The sequence below is a fragment of the Streptopelia decaocto genome (assembly GCF_964273445.1).
Source record: "Streptopelia decaocto genome assembly, chromosome: 16".
Taxonomy (NCBI): domain Eukaryota; kingdom Metazoa; phylum Chordata; class Aves; order Columbiformes; family Columbidae; genus Streptopelia; species Streptopelia decaocto.
Window position 1 is genome coordinate 7,022,293 of NC_138671.1, and position 19,027 is coordinate 7,041,319.

General features: G+C 50.6%; 1 protein-coding gene across 3 annotated transcripts in view; it reads left to right on the forward strand.

Annotated features, from left to right (window-relative positions):
• Positions 1–19,027, forward strand: part of SEPTIN9 (septin 9) — an 87,740-nt gene that overhangs the window by 18,716 nt on the left and 49,997 nt on the right. The window contains exon 1 of one of the 3 annotated variants that reach the window (XM_082067349.1): positions 6,564–6,765. The exons of the other annotated variants lie outside the window; for them this stretch is intronic. Within the exon in view, the coding sequence (XP_081923475.1) occupies positions 6,711–6,765 (55 nt within the window). The 5' untranslated portion in view covers positions 6,564–6,710. Of the gene's footprint in view, positions 1–6,563; positions 6,766–19,027 lie in introns of those variants that run through there. 3 annotated transcript variants of the gene reach the window in all.

Below are 19,027 nucleotides of genomic sequence, written 5' to 3' on the forward strand. Positions count from 1 at the left end.
CCCCTTGCTGTGCGGGGACGGAGTTTCCAGCCCTTCCTCGGACACCACGTGAACACGAGACATCCACATCTGGAAGCGGAGTGCATGCGTGTAGCCCTGCCAGTTTATTTATTTCTGCAAATTCTCCCTAATTAGTGGCTGCTGGGAAGTTTGCAGTTATGGAAATGGCCTCTTTCCAAGGAGTTCCGTGTTCTGGCTGACCCTCACCTCCCCTTTTTTGCCCTGCAACATGTATGTGATGGAAATGGGGGGGGGTCTTCCCTACCTCGAGGTCCAGGCGCTGCAGTTTTTTCTGGAGTCGGATGCACCGTTGGCTGCATGGGAAAGCTTTGCAATGGAAACATGCTGTGCCGTGTGTGCTAAACCCATCAGAGGGTGAGAAAGGTTTCTGAAGCCTCTTGTTTCAATTAAAACAATTGTGCCTTCATGCAATGCTGGTTTTCGTGCCTGTTTGGTCTTAATATTAAAATGCAATAATTAATATATTGTTTTAAATAATTAAAGTAATTAAGTCAGTTTTCTGCTTGGATCTTAAACTGCACCTCCCAGTTTCTTAGGAAAGCCTGACCTGAAACTAAATGAGAAGAGGGCATGAGACCGAGTTTGTTTTCACTGCGTGAGGCTCAGGCAGATGCAGTTCCTGATCGTCTTTCCATTTCCTTCCCCTGCAAGTGTCCCCTGCTGTTTAATCAACACCAGGGGCTTGTGTTTCCCTTCCCAGGCACAGGGGCTGCCAGCCTGCTCTGCCGATGTGCTGGGGACCCCCCTGATCCCCCCCAAGAGCATCGGGGTGGCTGGATGTGCCCTTGGTTGGGTTGATGTGCATGAACCGGGATGCGGGCTGTGTTTCCCTTTCCAGGCTCTCAGTGTGCCCCCTTGATTTCACAGCAGCCCCTTTCTGTCTCCTATCACTAGCTGTTAAAATCTTCTTCTTATTTTCAGCTCTTATTGACCTGTTTATACTGCAACTGTGTTTAGGTTTGGATTGGGGTGTTTTTGTTCCCTTGGCAACAAGTGATCTTTGCTCTCCCCTGCGATGCATCTGTATGCGATGCTTCTAGCAGTCCCATCCCCTCTCCACCTTCATTTCCACCCACTTTTACTGATGCTGCGTAGCCAGGATGACTCGAGACAGAGCACTAGTAATTTCTGCTTTGTTGCTGGAAGTATCTCATCTATTATATTTCAGGAGTGCGTTCACTTTAACTACATCTCATTGGTGACTTGTGGTCACGTTGGGACCCACCGGTATGGTGAGGTCCTTCCTGCTGCTGCGCTTCTCATGAGCAAAGACTTTATTAAAAGCCCTTTAGGTACTGACCTTCTGTCATTCTTCCAGATTTCATCCTATTTCTGTTATCCAGTCTTCAAAGTCATCTGACCCATTCTGTGTGGTATCTGGCTTGCGCTTCCTTTATCTAGAAAATCAGTTAATTATCCAGCAATCTGAAATCAGCAAACTGATTCTGATTATTTTTTAACTTTTCCCATGATCTTGGTTTTGTTGCAAAGGAAGGGGAGTGTGACTAGCACTGAAGTGCGCCCATCCTTGCTCTGTTTCCTACTTCTTTGGAAGCAGGAAGAGACTGAAACCTTGGGAAAGAGCCTTTCTTTTTATGACAAATCCTGCGTAATCAGCAGGGCTGGATTCATGCCGTCACCTACGTGAAAGCATAGGCGGAGGTGATGGGAACTGCGTCTCTGGTTTTCCTTCCGGATTTCCCCCCGTCCCCTGCCAGTAGCACTGGCACTTCCCAAGGATTCGGCTGGATTCGGCACAGCTCACCACTGCGGTCTGATTGCATGTCAGCTCCCCATTTCTGAGTGATGGCTGTTATGTGCCTCAGTTTCCCCACCTGTAACACAGAGATCATTATGCCTCTTCCTGGTAGATTTGGAAGCACAAGGACTCAGAAGATGCAGGGAGCAAAGTAATTGCAACAGCCTTTTTTCTTGGCTTAGAGGTGACTCACCATTCATTTATCTTCAAAAATCTGCATTGTTTGGGTTGCTATACCTTTGTTTCTACCCTGTTACCCTACATTGGTGTTGCCCATCTGACAATAGCCAAGTGGAAGGTGTGCCCAGTACTTTGGCTTGAAGTGATGCCATGGGATGCTGAATGCTGGGGGTTGGTGTTGCATGCTGTAAGAGCCTCCATCCATGCACTGAACCTACCCAGAAAGGCTGGCAAAGATATTTCATTCATGATCAGCAGCAAGAGAAGATATTTGGACTCTCATTAGATGGTTATAATAATATTTAGCTGTTCCTGTGTAGTACTTTAGTCAGTGAGTCTCAAAGCGTTTTACAGAAGAGGCCAGAATCAATAAAGAGTTCTGTTTTCTAATTAAAGTAGGAGGAGGAAAGGGAAGATGCTGTAGATTAATTACCTGCTTTTGCGTAGTAGATAGTTTAAGACTGGGGCAGCCACAATGACTCATGTCACCTAGTCCAACCCAGCCTGACGCTCATGACTGCAGCAGATCATGAGAACGATAAGAGCTCCGCAGGTTCAGAGGAACCCTGACTTGTAGGAGGAAGAAAATCTGCCCGAAAAACTGCATTCTTAGCAGTCTGCAAGGAAACTGTACAGTGCTGTTTAAAATGCACGCAGATAGGAAAGTCCCTTTTCTGCCATAACCTATCTTGATAAGGGATCGTCTAATGCTGATACCAACCATGTCCTTGGGTTTTTTTCTCTCTCTTTTTTTCCTTCCTTCTTGAAGCGATTTGTGTCTGCTCTGCATCATGTTCCCCCCTCACTGATGTCAAGGCAGAGGCAGTGACCACTGGCTGCTTCTGGAGGAGGCTGAGCTGTGATCTGGAGAATCCCTTGAGGTCCATCACTGCCTGGGGGGCAGGAGAGCCCAGGGGACACGAGACAAGGTTTCTGCTATTTGCCAGTTATCATGACATCGAGCCAGTTTTAGCTTGGTATCTACCACAGAGTGATCAGCAGAATTTACAGACAGGAACTCACTTCTAGGCCAAGAAAACAGCTTTGCAGGAAGTTTGTTGCTCATCTGAAGAGCAGAGTGATGATGAAGGAAAAAAGGGCTGGGCAGTCAGTGCCCTCGCTGACCTGGGTTAGAAAAGAAACAAGAAATATTTCCATTGTAATGTAATACAGCAAGGAAAGTAACTTGCTTAAAACCCTCTTGCAGCCAGTGGTTTTGCAGAGCAGGGGTTGTGTCTTGGACAGCATCTGCTGTGTGCGATGTCCTGAAGGTCTCAGCTGACCAGGAGTCCTCTGATAAAATAAAAGAGTCAGTGAGACCCCTGGTTGTGTAAGCAAGCAGAGCAGCAAGCAACAGAAGAGATGTGATCTGCTCTCTTTGAGTTCTCTCTATTAAAAACAACAGCAACAAAACTATCCAAGAACAAACACTTGCAGAAAGTTGGGAGAAAGGACTAAGAAAACCAGAAAAAGTGGCTAAAAGGGCTGAAGGAAACACCTAGCATGAAGGACAGAAGGAGCAGAACCTGATTAGTTTATCAAAGGCGAGGTAGGTGATGTGATCAGTGTGGGAGATCTTTCATCAGGAGCAGGCTCAGGGTCCTTAATCTCCTTGATCTACCAGACAAGGGCAAAGCGGAGCCTGTGCCGAAACTGCGTTTGGATGAGCAGTGCGGCACACGCCTGCACTGACGGGAGCCCCAGAAACAAATTCCAGGGGAGGTGGTGGGTTCTCCATCCCTCTGGGATGGGGTGCACAGCTTCCCAGGGTCGCCTGACTTCCTACAACAAGCGTTTAGCTAAACACAAGCTTTTTCAGTTGGGGATGAAGGCAGAAAGACAGATGAACTGGTGTTTAGTTATGTGCAAACTGGATAAGCAAATGACTTTTGTTTTTTGGTCTTATGCACTCCTAAAGGCATGCCTCTGACTATGGCTAAATCAGATTAAGATTCAAGAAAGTCTCCAGGAGAGGGAAGGATGAGCTTATATCTCCCTGGAGGAAAGCTTGCTCCTCCTCTACTAGCAGGCACTTGGGTTATGTGCTGAGGGGTGAGTTGTTTACATACCTTTTGCTTTAAATATTTACTATTAGAGCTCTTCTTGTTATTCTTTAGTTGCTGTAATTTTTCATCTTCCTCTCCCCTTCTTGGTGCCTTAGGTGCACATGGGTGCAATATTAACCAGCTGGTTTTAATGAAAATGAACTACTTACAGTCCAGATATTTTATTTCACACTTCTTGGGGCTCTCCTCTAGGCCTGTTGATTTGCTAAACCTTTATTAGATCCAGGATGATAATATCAGCTTAGCTTAGCAATGCAGAGTGACCCAGGGAGCTGAGACTAAACCAAACTGCCTCAGACTCATCTGCTGAAGAACTTCGAGCTGCTTCATCATCTTCACGAGACTGGTAGGTGTCATTGTGATGCTCACTACTCAGAATCCATCACACAGTAGTTTTTCTAGCGGTTTATTTCTTCTCGCCTCTGGTTGACCTCAAAATCAGAGTCCCCATCACAGTGCCAGACCAATCTCTGTGTGACCTTGGTCAGAATGAGCCACCAACCTCCAGGCAGTGGATCTGACACTGGGTCTTATGGGGCTTGCAAAGGTGGGAGACGCTGAACATCAACAAAAGTGCTCAGTCCTTCCTCAGATTGACCCTATTACTTTTTGAAAATCTTTTGTACAATATTCATTTTTCGTTTGTCTTGCTTAGTTCATTTTTTTTCTCCTTTAAACCCATTTTACAACCTTGTGATGAGAGTGTACCAGGGAGCTATGATGCTTAAGGGTTATAAGGCTTATCTAGGTTCTGCTCCTCCAGCAAGGAAGTCATGACAGTTTTTAACAAAGCAGCTTTTTTTTCCTTGCTCAGTAACTAAGATTAATTATTGACAGCTACATTTTTACCTTCTTGAAATGAATTGTGAATGTGACCCGCGTATGAGCTCTCAAGGAGAAAAAGAAAGCCACTTTCTTTTGAAAAAATCAATGCCACAGGTGTGAATTAGCCAGCATGTGCTCCCAGGCAATGTGGCAGTTGTCACCGCTCCCTGCAGAGCGTGTAGGGACAGCAGGGACATGACGCCCCTGTGCTGAGCGGGTCCATGATCATTCCTGTTCTCCTTTGAGGTATCGGGATCAGGGAGGGGTGTTCAGGCACCGGTGGCTTTATAGACAGTGTCTTGCATGGGGAGGCATTTACATTTCCACATCATGACTGCGCAGCGATGCAAAGCCTCTTCCTCTGCACTGCTGCGGTACGTTGGTTTCTGACAGTGTGAGGAGTGCAAGAAATGAGAGAGCTGAGCGCTGCTCTCTGTGAAAGGGGAGGAAAACCACTGTATCTATCTGAAAAAACCATACCTCTACTTTAAAGGTGCATTCTCAAGACTATTTAAGCAGTTCTCACATTTTAAAGTAATGTCTTTCCTTGGATTAAAACCTCAAGCTATTAACAGTATGGAAAACCTAGCTCAGCAGTGATTTATATTTGACTTTTTTTTAAGCTGAAGTTTCTTGACTGGGAAATTGGTGCTGTTGGTTTCATTTTCTGGTTCATGTACACTCTTGGGGAGTCTGTGGTGTTTGCAGACTTTGGAAGTGTAAAATTAAAAGTGTGACATAAGTGATGAAGCATGTACTTTCTGCAGTAACAGATGGTAACAGTACTACTGTTTAGCATAATTTTTCTTTATGGTTCAACCAAAGTGGACTAAAAACCCAGCCCATTAATTCGCCTTTTCCTGTTGATGTGCCTGGACACATTTCAGTGGGTATCATCACTTTTAAATGTTGCTACTAAAACACAGGGCGGGGAGGATGAAAAGAGGGTCAAGAGGGCAGGATTTGAATCAACATGGGAAGGGAAAATAACGAGCAAAGAGCTGCACAAACCGAGAGGGTGTGAGAGGTGGAAAGAAGGCAGCAGGGCTGTGGAAGGGGCTGGTGCTGGTGCCCAGAGCTGGCACTTGCCTCGTTGGCTCGGGCTGGTGCGCAGCCTGGCCCCATGCTCAGCTTTGGGGCAGGTTTTGCAGCCTCTTCTGCTGCTGCGGTGATGGTTGTGGAAAGGGCTTGGATTTGGTAGTGATGAGTTAGCACTGCCATTAGTGCTCTGGTTTGGTTTTGAGAAATTATAAAAAGAGAGGAGGGAGGCTGAGTTCCTCCTTTCCAAACAAGGGCATATTGAAAAGTGAATGCGTGATCAGTGCTGGAGAACATCAGTGGTGTAACCGCGCCCCCCCCCCCCCCCCCCCCCCCGTTTCGGTTGCTGCCGCCCCTTTGGTGGGGCATCCTTGGGTTGCTGCCCAAGATTGGTACCTCTTACCCGCGGCACATGGAGGACTGTGGGCGTCGGGTGCGGGTTCCAGCCCCTGCTTTCTGCTGGGGATGCGGGACCACATCGAAGCTGTTTTCTCCCGGGTGGGGGGCAGTGCCCGGTTCCGCGGGTGCCCCGTCCGCCCCCCGGGGTCCTCGCCCGCCGCTTCCCCGGAGGGGCTGGCTCCGCGGAGCGGGGGGGCGGTGTGACGGGCGTTTGGAGCAGCCAGTGCGCGGCGAGGGGGCCGGGCTGGGCTGGGCTGGGCCGGGCTGGGCCGGGCCGGGCGGCATGGCAGGGTGCCCGCCGGGGCGGGGGGCGGCCGCAGCCGCTCGCCCTCCGCCATTCATTCGGCCGCAGGCGGCGGCGGCTGCGCGTACCCGCCTGTCCGCGCCCCGCAGAGCCGGGGGGCAGCGCCCCGCACCCCGATATGGCCGACCCGGCCGTTAACGCCCACCTGGAGGGCATCATCTCTGACTTCGAAGGTGGGTGGCCCTGGGGACGGAGGGTTTTCAGCCTTGGGGTGGGGGGATGCTGCTTTTTTGGACTAAACCGGGAAAAAGTAGAAGTTGCTGCTAGGCAGCGCGGAGCCGCCCGCGCCCCTCGCAAGCACCGCGCTGGGCTGGGGGGAGCGGCGCTGAGCCCCCCCAAAGGTCCGGCCGCCCCCCGGCTCTTCCCGCTGCTGCCGCCATAGGGGAACCGGCCTGTGCCGGGGTCCCGGAGCGCCCGGGCGGGTGGGGCTGGAAGGAACGGGGGTGCCCGGGGGCGACCAGCGGTCAAGCCGCATCCCCGGCACCGCCGGAGCCCAGGACCGGGGATGGTCCGGGCTGCGGTGTCTTTTGTTCGGGGCAGCGTTGCGCTCGGGTGTTATCTGCTAAGGCAGGGTCTTACGGGATGTTTTTCTTTTTCTGCCTTTCCCAAGTTGGCTTGTGTCGATTTTTAGCTGAAAACACACGCTTGACGCAGATAAAAGTCTGTAAAACTTCAGGCACTAGCTCTTCTGTCGACTCCCAGATTTTGGATGCAAACACAGCCCTAGAGTAGCTGGGAGGTGGCTAGTGAACCCAAGTTTAAAGATGTCCGTAGCAGGAGCTGCTGCCTTAGAAAGCTTTGCAGTTGTCCCGTGGCAGAGCTCCAGTTGCCCGATCGCATTGCCTTGCTCTCCGATGGAGTATCTCCTTGCAATCCCCTTGGCATGCGGACGGGGATGCCTTCTCCCCGGGCGTCTGTGGTTCTTGCTCAGTGCGCTGGCTTTTTCAGGCAAAAAAAATAAGCTAGTGGAGAAGCGTGCTGCTGCCAGATGGGTATGAGAGTTAGAGACAGGCAGAAAAGGGGTGCAGGGGGGGTGGTTTGAAGCAGACGTTGAAAGATCGGCTCGGGGGAGCTCATCTTCCTGAGCAGAGTTTTGGAAGAGCAGCTCCATCCCTACGCACTCGCACATCCTGGCAGAGATCCAAACTGAGCTTTGTGCAGTGGTTTCTGGAAAAAAAAAATAGCGGAGATCTAGGGGCCGCAGTGAAAACTTATCCAGGGACTGCGCGTGTAGCTATAGGCTGAGACGGCCTCACCGCCTCCTGCTGAATTCAGCCTTGCCTTTGGGAAGGAGCCCAGTGGTGTTTTTCCTGCTGGGGAGCTGAGGAAGCTGAGAGCACAAGGGTTCCTCTTCCAGGTCAAGCAGGAAATGGGTGGCAGAGCTGGGGGTCTCTCGAGCCCTCGTCATAAGGTTTAGCTGTGTTTATGTCCTCTTGTTCCAGCCCCTGGGCTTTCTTTAGCCCCTGGGCATTCTTCAGCCAAAGTTGGAGCAGAGGGTTTAGCAGGAGGCTGAGGGAAGTCACGTCCCACAGGAAGATTGGGACTGACGAGAGTGGACGCACAGAGAGCAACCCCAAACCACTATCAGTTTGGCACTCGGGATTCAACAACGCCTTTGTAACTGTCCTTTGGGACCTGCGAGCTTCCCCACCACAGGGCTCCCAAGTGCTGATGTAATTAGAGTCTTCTCTCTGCCCTGCCCCAATTGCATTTAAATCTCTGAAGAATGAGTAATTCCCTACTTGGATATGATAAAGGCTCTGCCGTGAGCCCCAGGGCTGCTTGTTTGGGCTGTGTGTGTTCCTTGGTGGCACCAAGCTGCTCCGCAGTGCGATTTTTTTCAGTCCACGGAGCACTTTATAGTTGCTGCCTGTGCAGAGGGAGAGGCTGGGGAAAGCTCTGTGCATCTGCAGCCCTGCCCTTGAGCAGGGATCCGGGCTACTGTTCCACAATTTAATTAGTTCTCTGAGTTGCACAGCAGCTTCCCAAGAACAAGGCAATTAATTTCTAGCCTGTAGGGCAGGAGATGCAGTGTTCGTGTCTGCTGGGTGGGTATCTGAGCCCCAGGCAGCCCGTGGCCAAGCAGGAAAGATCAGCCAAAAAATATTACTGGGCAGAAACACCAGATCATCCAGCAGCCAGAGCCCTCTTTGTTCTTGCTGGTCACACACTGCCTGCCCTCCCGAATCACCCTGCTTGTTCCTGCCTGCTTTCCTCCTAGCATCCCTGCCTGCTTTCCTTGTAGCATCCTCCCTGGCATAGGACAGCTGGGTTTCTTGTAGCTGCTGGGTTGCAGAAGGCAGGGAGTTGCAGGCTCGGCTGTGGGAGCTGCCAGCCTCTGTGAGCATGAGGAGGATGCCAGGGCCCTTTGGCAGGGGGAAAGGAGTACGAGATACTCGATTCCAGTTTAGCTTCCAAATCGAAGCAACATGTGAGAGGGAAACACTAGGACAGCAGAGCGCGTTCTTCCTTATGCCTGATGATGCAATGAGGATGTCGCATCCAGGCAGCGGTACGTGTGTCCACCTTGTCCTGAGCCAGCAGGTCCTGCGGGGAGGGCACTAATTCTGCCTGTTTGACTGACAAAGCTTCCTCATCTCTGATGGGGGAGATCATAATTAGGTCTGTGGTTTGCTAGGATTTACAGAGCGTGATAGTTCTGCCCCTGGGTTTATAGATTTTGGCAGGTTTTTGGGAAACGTGGCTGGTTCAGCTGTGGTTGTGGCAGCACTTCCCAAGCTCATCTCTGCCTCAGAGGGGGCTGTGGGTGTCTCAGCTCCCCACACTCTCAGACACAAACCTCTGAGCGGCAGGAGAGAAATCCTGTAGCAGTAAATCAGTCTGGGTGGTGGGATGCTTGTACAGTGTGTTAACATTGTGTAAACCCCAAACCATCCTGATCCCATTCACGTTGGGTGATACGGGAGTGCCAGCGTCTGCGATGTTGGACTGCAGAGAAGGGCGGATGCTCCTACTTGCAGCGTTGGTTGCAATGATGCCCAAAGATAGCTCTGTAACGTGGTACCCATCTTCCTGCTAAGGACTGAAAGCACAGTGCACTTACAATCTACTGCCTGGTGGTAAGACGGAAGAGATCTGCACCAGTCCCTCATCCCCATGGGATGTGGCTGCTGCCAAGCAGGGTCCCAGGGGTAACCAAGGCCCATTTTTTTGGGCAATCACTGATGGTGAGTTGGCAGCTGTGATGCTGAGTGCTCTTTACCTTTCCCAATACTGTCAGATTAATTTCCTCATAATGTTGAAACACAAAATATCATAGCGGGTGCAAGCTGTGGATGATGGTAAATGCCGAGTGGAGCTGTAAGCGCACAGAGCAGTGAGTGGTGCGGTGGGGTTCAACGTGATGTCCGGAGCTGGAACCTGGGGGGACACAGGCTTGCAGCTTTGCTCTGGCAGAAACCACGACACGGATGTTGGCGATGGTCATTAGTCCGTGATTTACCCATTCCCCACAGCCCAGCTCCCCTGGGGGGTGTGTGCTCGCTGGTGGGTGAGCTTGGCAGCGCTGTGGTCAGAGCTGCGTGGAGCTGGGTGCTGAGGACAGGGATCCTCCAGCCTTGCCCGGACATGTCAGTGCTTATAGGAAGGCTATTCTAGTTGTTAGGGTTTTTTTGTTGTTTTGTTTTGTTTTCTACTCCACTATTGGATCTTTTTTCATACAGACATATACTTGTTGCACCACCCAATACATGGTATTTGTAGTATTTCAACCAAAGACTTTGTCTCAGTGAGATACTGAGTTGTGCTAAGTCGTGTTGTTAAAACCAACAAAACAAAACATTAGCCAGGTTGTTTTCAGCAGGGTGCTGTAATAGAAACTGGCTTTTCTACATGCATGAATCTTAGGGGCTCGTCCTTAAAATTTCCTTGAGCGCATGCCTGGGATGTCTCTGTGCCGCATGGCCGCGGTGCATCCCCCGGGCTGCTGCCCTGCGGAGCAGCTGCTGCCGCGTGCTGCGGATGCTGGGACTCAGCCCTGCTGCTAATATTAGCAGGAACGTGCCAAAGGGATGGTCACAATGTTATGTGGGTGATATGGCTTGAATTCAATATTATTAAAAGCCCCAGAGTGGGGATGTGCTTTGTTTTTGTGTAAGCATCTCACTTGGCTTCAGGGTGTCTCCTGCAAGCCCTGCTGTGGGTTTCTAGGATCAGTGCTCACCTGGGCTTATGTGACTAGGCCGGGAGACTAGGTCTGTGACTAGTGGTCCCATGTCTGCAGGTTCAACGCCTGGAGAAGGAGACGCAAAAAGTTCTTTCAGGTTGTATCTTGCATCATCTCAAGCTTAGGAGTGAAACAAAGCTCCTCAGTGTCAATTGTTGGATTTCCTGGGCTGTCTTCAAAAAATTACACCGCAATGAGTCCCTTCTGGTATTCTTTATCACCAGCCAAGCGTGGGTACAGCCAACGCTGCTCTCCCAGCTGATGGATGTAGCGTGCCCTTCCGAGACAGCAAGTCGCCTCTAATATCCTCAAAGACGAGATTTACAGGCGCTTCAGAGAGTTTTCTCTCCTTTTTTCTACTCTTTCTATCTATATTTCTGAATCTGAGACAAAAGGATGGAGTTTATGGGAGTTTTCTGCCAAATCTGTGTGTGATGGGAGAGGCAGGAGCTGGGGGAAGGTGCCTATGGGAAGGCAAGAGTTGCATCTTCCTCAGCAGAAGTTCTGTCAGGACTGGATTTTCGTGCGCAGAGTGGGAAAATCGCATCTGCCTGGTTACGGCAGCAGGGACCTGCTGTTGCGGGTTGTTTTTTTCCCTATGTATATTTAGTTCCTTGGGAATAAAAAGGTTGTGAGTGAGTGGGAAGGGGAAGAACAGGAGGTGGATCTCTCGGTCCACGTGAACCGGGCTCTGGGGATAGCCTCTGGCCCGTGTTAGGATGTAGGATCATTCAAAGGTCGTTGTTTATAGTCATCTTGTGCAAGGAGGGCTGGGCTGCATGTCCTCGGGGATGGGCAGCCACTGCAGCACGGAGCACAGTGTCCTTGGCTCTGTGTCAGCATGGAGGGTTTCCAGCGCTGGCTGGTACAGGTGAGCTCTTGCTGCCCATTTGAGGTCAGTCTTGGGCAAAGTGAGCCCAGTGTTCTGCTAATCATAAAGAAACCTTTCAAAAGTAGCTCGATGGGAAGGGACAGAGAGAGGATGAGTCTTTACACCAGGGCCAGGGCAGCTGCTTTGGCTGTGCAAGACTGCTGGTGGTGCCTGGAGGTGAGTCAAGGTTTTGGAGTGTGTACACCATACTGGTTCTTCCAAGTACTTGCTGGTCTCTGGGATCTTGGTAGCATCTTTCCCGGAGTAAAAAGCTCACCTAAAGTATAATCATTCTCTAGCTTTACTCTTTGCTTGCTGCCTGTTGGTGCTTTATGGCAGTGGAGTGGGTAGGAAACATCTGAAGAACATGTTGGGTCATACCCAACACATTTGGGTGACCATGTGTGCATCTCTTGGCCAATACACACCAGTAAACCTACCGTTAAGTGGGAGTCATAGCACCTCTGGGTGTCCTGTGGCCACACTGTCTGGGTGCTGGTTTATTTTCTGTTTTGCAGCCTGTCCTTGCAGGGAGCTGCTGAGCCCGTTTTCCCAGGAGCCAGGACCCAGACAGCAGCTGCAAAAGCCTGGGCTGGAGCTTGTCATAAATCCAAAGACAATAATGGGGACTTCAGAGCCCATAATCATTCCAGATATTCATGTTTCGAACTCTGATATTTGATATTTAAGGCAACGTCTTTCTGCAGGACCATTATCAGGCTCTTTCCTCTCCTGACCTCCTTCCCTGCTCCTGCTGCAGTGAGCTTTGGCACCTTCTTGGTCTTTAGAGGTGGGACATGGACACAACAGGCCAAGTGACCCTAAATCCTGGTTAAAATTGTTTGAAGCCTGCAAAATGAGTCACTGGGTCTGGGTCCAATTCTTGATGGGGATGTGCCTGTTTGGTGGGGGTCAGGGTCCATCAGGGGACCTCTCTGTGGGACTGGGGTGGGCTGCCCTGTTGTGCTCTTTAGCCTTGGGCCAGGGTTGTGTCCTGGCAACCTCTTGTTTTGTACTTGGAAGGTGCTGTTTGGTCCTGACACCCTTCTCCTTTGCCTGTGACGAGGTCGGCAGTTTGCACCCACTCTCTGTCCTGGTGCAGGAGAGCTGTCCTTGCTCCCCTCCTTGCTGCACAGAGGGTGCTGGTGAGGAGTAGCTCTTGAGCAATTAAGAGTTTATTATTATCCCCAACTTACTCTGAAAGGCTGCCTGCAGATTAATAAGAACTCTTTATCTGCTGATGGCTCTGACTCAGGCTTTTACCGTGATTGCTTTTGCAAGGTTGTTGGATGGAGATCAGCACCTGGGGCTCCTGGGGACACCTTCAGAGCAGGGTCCATCCAAGCTGGCTCTTGGCTGGTTTGCATGCCAAAAGGTGAGACATCATGAGTGTCTGTCCCCCTGCATCCATCCTCAGGTGGGGACATCCCCATGTGGTGCTTCTGCTCCTCAGCTGGCGCTGGGGACATGTGCTGGACTGGGTGTTGGTACCATCAACGTCAGGCACGATTGCAGGGCAGGGGACACTGTGACCACATTGGTCTGTGCCACTGTCCGCCCAGCAGTAGAGGTGGCAGTTTGAGTAAGCATCACAAAATGGTGTGGCCCTTACTCCTGGTGAGCTGGGTCGTATCCAGCTTGTCCCAGCTCCAGGAGTCTGGGCTGGGTTAGTGGTGAGGACATTGGCACATGGCACCATGCTGGCACTGGCCACCTGGACTGGTTTGGGTGGGAAGGAGCATGGTGAGGGCTGGGGGTGGGGCTGCATCTTTATTTTGTCTGGACGTTGAAAGCGCAAAGATGGAAAAATGTGAAAAGAATGGATTTTTTTTTAATTTTTAAAAGCATGTTTAGTTTACCAGGGAGGAGAAAGGAATAGGGTTCTGCTCTCTGCCAGCAGTCAGGATGTTTGTACATCTACTCGCGTTGTGGTGCTGGATGTCCCCACCAACACAGGTGCCAGAGCTGGCTGTGGTGGCACCAACAATCAGTGGGCAGCACCGCGGGCCTGAACGGCTCCTTCCTTCAGCTACTTTTACTAATTTACCCTTTTCTGTAGCTTTTTAACCAGCGCGTTGCAACACCACTCATCAGAGCGTCTTCTCAAGCAGAGAATTAATCACTTAATGATTTAATCACCCAGTCCCACCACCAAGGCAGGTCGCCCACCTGAGTCACTCTTGACGTCCCCTGCGTGGGCGCTGGGAGTCGTGACTCATGGGGACGGCGTCTGGGTGCTTATGGCTTCTTACACCAGTGTGGTACCAGCACCCCAGCTGGTAGCACAGGATGGTCTGGGATCTATCTGCATGACCATCTGCATCATACTTTTGCCTTCTGGGTAATACTTTTAAGGCGTTTTAGAAATATTAGTGAACCAAACCAAATCTGCAGTCCCCTGGGAGGCACAGAGATTTATTTCCCTCCTTCCTCCTCCCCTTATGAAAAGAAACTGGAGCACAGACCAGAGGAAAAAGCTGCAGAAAGCCAGTAATGCAATCTGCTGGGCTGGATACCTTGTATTTTATGTAATTTTCTGTACAAGTATGAAATTAATATAAGGGATGTAAAATATACTGGTCTGATCTGGAAGCATTTTGCTGAGGGTTAATGGTTATATAAACCAAAGTGTAATGGAGAATCAAAGCTAAAATCTTTCTAGAACTACATTATAGGGACTGGAAAGCTGGGATTTTGAATTAATCTGAGTGTGGATGTTATTTTTTTCTATTCTTAGTCCTGACTTTGCTTTTGCATGTTCATTGCTGATAAATGAGAGGTTTGCTGCATTTGGCTCTGGTTGTCTTTGTGGCTTATTGCATGTGAGTGAAATGTTGCTTGAAAGGCTTTGGTTAATGTCAGAGCCCTGAACTTGTATTTATCCCCAAATTTCCTTCATACCTCAATTCCTGATGCCATTTGCACAGTCCAGGAAGGCACTGCATATTGACAGCATGTTCCCAGTGTTATCTGCTACACACAATTCGTGTCAGACCATGCAATCTATTGCAACTTCTTTTGAATGCTGTTTGTAGAGTCAGTTTGTTTGTACATAAACTGTTCATAACCTGATGCAGGATAGCATGAGAGTCCCGTTACAGGAGCAGATTGTCATTCTGTATTTATATATATGTGTTTATATGTATGTATTGCAATAAGGTTGGTTTATTGGTAAAAGGAAGATGTGAAACCTCCTGGCACAAACACAGGGAAGGGATCCAGCAGCCCAAACTTCTCCCTTACGTTGGATGACCAGCAGCTTTGGGAAAAGTGCTTTTAAAGTTTCGTGCCTTCATTTCTCGAAGTGTAGGAGGGGATGTGATTTTTTCAGGCTGTTTTGAAGCTTTTAGTTTACTCGCAAAGCCCCGCCAGCGTGTGTAGCATCTCTTGCTGCCCACACTGCCAGCGAATTTCCCTTCTCAGTCCCATGTTTTTGACCCCACTGAGGGGCTCGGTGCAGTTGGGAGCACCTTATTGTTGAGGATGGGATAGAGATATCCTGCTCTGGCCCTGCAGCAGGGGTGCAGCCCCCTTCCCCTTCTGCTGCGGGACCTTGGGTTTAATATACGATATGTATATTATGTATATGTATATGATATGTATATATATGATATGTATACACCTCGTAGATACATGAACAACATCCTACTTGTCTCTATAACTGACTCTTTAGTTCACTCAAATGCACCTACCTCTGTTACAGATGGCGGCAGCAATTCAGTGGCATCATGAGTGGTGGGTTTGGATAAGCCAGACCCAGATGGCCCCGTGGTAACCTGGGTGAACACACCTTTTACAGTCAAATTGGGCCAGAAAACCACCATGAGCATCCTGCTGCCTGGTGACAGGGGTCTGGGAAGCTTTAGGGGCCATGAGCGGTTAATGCTGTGTTGGGTTTCCAAGGGCTCCTTGAAAGATGAGACCTGCAGCCTCCCCCTCTTTCCTCCCCGGGAACAGGAGGTGACCATCTGGTAGCAGTTTAGAGAAAGTCAGCGCTCTCAAACGGTCCCATTGTATCGGGCGGAATAACAGGGCGCCTGGCTGCCCTTGTCCCATAAGGCTCTTATGTGTCAAAAAAACCCCAGAAAAGCTTTCCGTGCTTAAGCAAGCAAGCAAACGTAACCCCCGGGTTACAGAGACCAGGGGAGGGGCAGAGGATGTTTAATGGGAAGCAGTTGGGCGCTGCAGCCGCGGCAGAGCCCGAGGCTCCGGTTGCGAAGTGGGTCCCGAAGGAGCCAACATCCTTTGCTGTTTATTTTGGTCTCCTCCTGCGTTCTCTGCATAGAGGTTTCCTTGTCTAAAGCACCCTCTCAACTGTTTCTTGGGATATTCTGTTTAAAAAGGGAAGAAAGAAGGAGCAGATGTTCCCTTGTTGATGCACTCTGGGTGCCACGGGGTGCCCAGAGCTGGACTGTGGAGTGGGCTGAGCCGCGGTGAATGATGTGCTGTGGAACCTCGGTGCTCACCATCAGGAAATACAGAGCCCTTGGGCAGGAGCCAGAGCCCTTCATGGCATCTGCGTGCCCTTAGCTTGGCTGAGACCCCCAAGGAGGGACTTACCTGCTGGGAGAGCAGTGTGTAAATACGGGGCCTCAGCTGTACCACTTGCTTGTGACTTCTCTGGAAAAGTCTTGGCTGTTGTATGAGCTACTGGGATTTGACACAGACCTCTGCCCTCTCTTCCCAATTTGCAAGATCCCTAAAGAGCGACTTTAACTGGTGGCGTGTGACCTGCTGGTTCTTGGCCATGGGGTGACCGGGAATACGCAGCGGCTGTGCTGAGCAGACATCTCCAGCACTGCAGCACAAAATAGAAAGACACGTAAATATTTTGTGGCTTCTCAGGCCTCTTCTTGCTTGGGGAGTATTCAAGACGGGAATGAAGGCACACATTCCTCACCCCAAAGCGCCTGGCTGGCAGGAACCACGTTTGGGTCAAGACTGTGGGTGTTGTGCGCAGCTGACAGAACTGCCTGCATCAGGTCTGTCTAGGAAAGCCTGTGCCTCCCTCCTCTGCCAGGATTAATATTGGTATTTTAAAAAGCTATTCCTGCCTGGCTGGCGCTTTGGAGTGGGGCTGCAGCTTGGTGATGCTGAGCAAAACACCGCTACCTGGAGAGCTTTGCAAAGGTCTTGTCTCCAAAGGGACACTATGTCAAGGGGTTCCCAGCCCAGGCGTGTGACAGTCAGGCAAAGTCTGCATCTGAAAGGAAAGTGCTTGGAAGTTGCATTTTAGGGGATTCCAGGATTTCCCTGCTGTGGGAGGGAAGCTTCTGATGGTGGATTGAGCCAGAGCTGCCTGAATTGGTTTGGAATTGGTTAAAAGGAAGCGTATGTCAGTGTAACACCAGTTTGTGCTCATGCCCCTGCCCCGCAGCACAGAGGAAGGGGATGAAGGGCGATGCTCGGCACCTCCGCCTCTTTCCCTGCCAGCTACCTCCAACACCAGATCGGATGCTGCTGGTGGGGCTGGGGAAGCCCTGCTAATGCCAAAAATCCCCTGGGAAATATCATAGTGCGGATAACCCTGCAGCGTGGCCATCCCACACCCTGCTCGGGGCAAGGACACCTTAGCCCAGGGCATTGGGGACATGTAGATCTGGAGCCCCACGGGAATCTGCAGCATCAGCCACGACTGCTGGAGTGGGACCCCGACACTGTGGGCGTGGGGTGGGGGCCCTGCAGCGCTGCTCTGCCTGCAGCTCCCATTGCTGTAACCAGTGCAGCAGCTTCCCGCAGGAAGCCGGGAGGAGGGTCATCTGGAGCAGAGGCTGTTTACTTTCCTTTCTTGGCTCTGGGCAGGACAGGCTATTTTTAAGCTTTTTCTCCTTTTTTTTTTTTTTTTTTTTTTTTTTGAGAGAGCGAGCTGTTTTGCTTCCTGAGGTCCTTGTCTCTTCTCTGTGCAAGAAGCAGGGGAGCTGCAGCCCTGCTCGGTCCCACCAAGGGCCACCATTGCTGAAGGTGACATCCCTGAGGATCATGCTCATGGCGGCGGGTCTCTGTCTTGGGGCTGGAAACAGACCTATGATTCACCATCCCTTTCCTATGCATGGGATGTTTGGTCCAAACCATGTCTGGCTCAGGGTAGTGGCCAAATGTGCTGGTAGGAGAAGCTGGGTACTGAAATCTCTGTGCCACCAGAGGCACGAGGTGGCCATCCCATCCCACAGAGAGCCACCAGTGGGAAAGGTCTTGGGTTGTCCCCAGGCAAAGCAGTGACACTGTTGGGGAGGGAACACCACCGGGACCTGGGAGTCCTTGTGATTTTGCTGTCAGGAACTGTGCTGAGCCATTTCTAACCCTCCCTTGGGCTGACGGTTCCCTGCCCAGCCGCTTGGTACCTTCTTGCTGTCCCTTGGGGCCACAGCACCAGCACAGGAGGTATTATTTGGATGGCTGGGTCTCCTGCATCTGTAATCACAATTTTGCAGCTCTTCCTTAGGCTTTGTGAATCCTTTTGCGTCTGGGCTTTGACCTTTTTCTCCTTTCTGCAGAAAGAGCTGGAAAAAAGCCATTTTTGGGTGTTGTATTTAGTCCAGCCCTTCGATAAGGGCAGGGGATGGCTGTGCTCCAGAAGGACCGTGCTGGTGGCATTGGATGGGTTTACCCTGGACTTGGGGCCCTTCAAGGGGTTTGAGACCAAAAGAAAGGGCCACGTGCAGCAGCTCCAGCATTGCCACCGAGTGATGCCACCGTTACTTTTGGCAGGGGGACTCAAAGGAGCTGAGATGATGGAGATGGTTCATGCAATGAAACCCAGAGGTCAGCGAGGCTGTTTGTAGGCAAAGCTCATTATTGGGTCAAAAAGAAATCTCCAAACCACTTGGTACTGAGATATTTCCAGAGGGATGTTCATTAAAGAAAGATGCTCACCAGCATTCCCTTTTCTATTGGGTTCCTTGAGAGCATTTACTTTCAAACTGTTCCTCCAGGTGCATCTGTCATGAGGTTTTTAGGCTGCTTTGTTGAAGGGAATAAAATGAGGCTGAGCTGGCTGGCTGGAGGAGTGATGAGCAGGTTTTCACATCCATGAAGGAGCTGGCAGTGCCCACCTGGGCTGTGTCCTCTGCTGCCCTTACCCACCTCTGAGAGCACAGGGGCAGATCCTGTGCGGTGCTGGGACTCGGTGAAGGTGGGACTCTCCTGCCTCTTCAAGCATGAATCTAAACATCTGATCTGATGTTGCATCCATCTTTCTTTGCCTTCTGACTTCCCTGTTGACAAAATGGGAATGATGATGTTTAGATTTTAGGATGTCCCTAAGGCCTCCTGGTTGGCCGCTTCTTTGCATTGGGGTCTCATGTTTTCAAGGCACTTCAGTTTTTGGCTCAGGTGGTCTCTAGGGTTGTTTTCAAGGACATGAGCTTCTCTGTCTGCC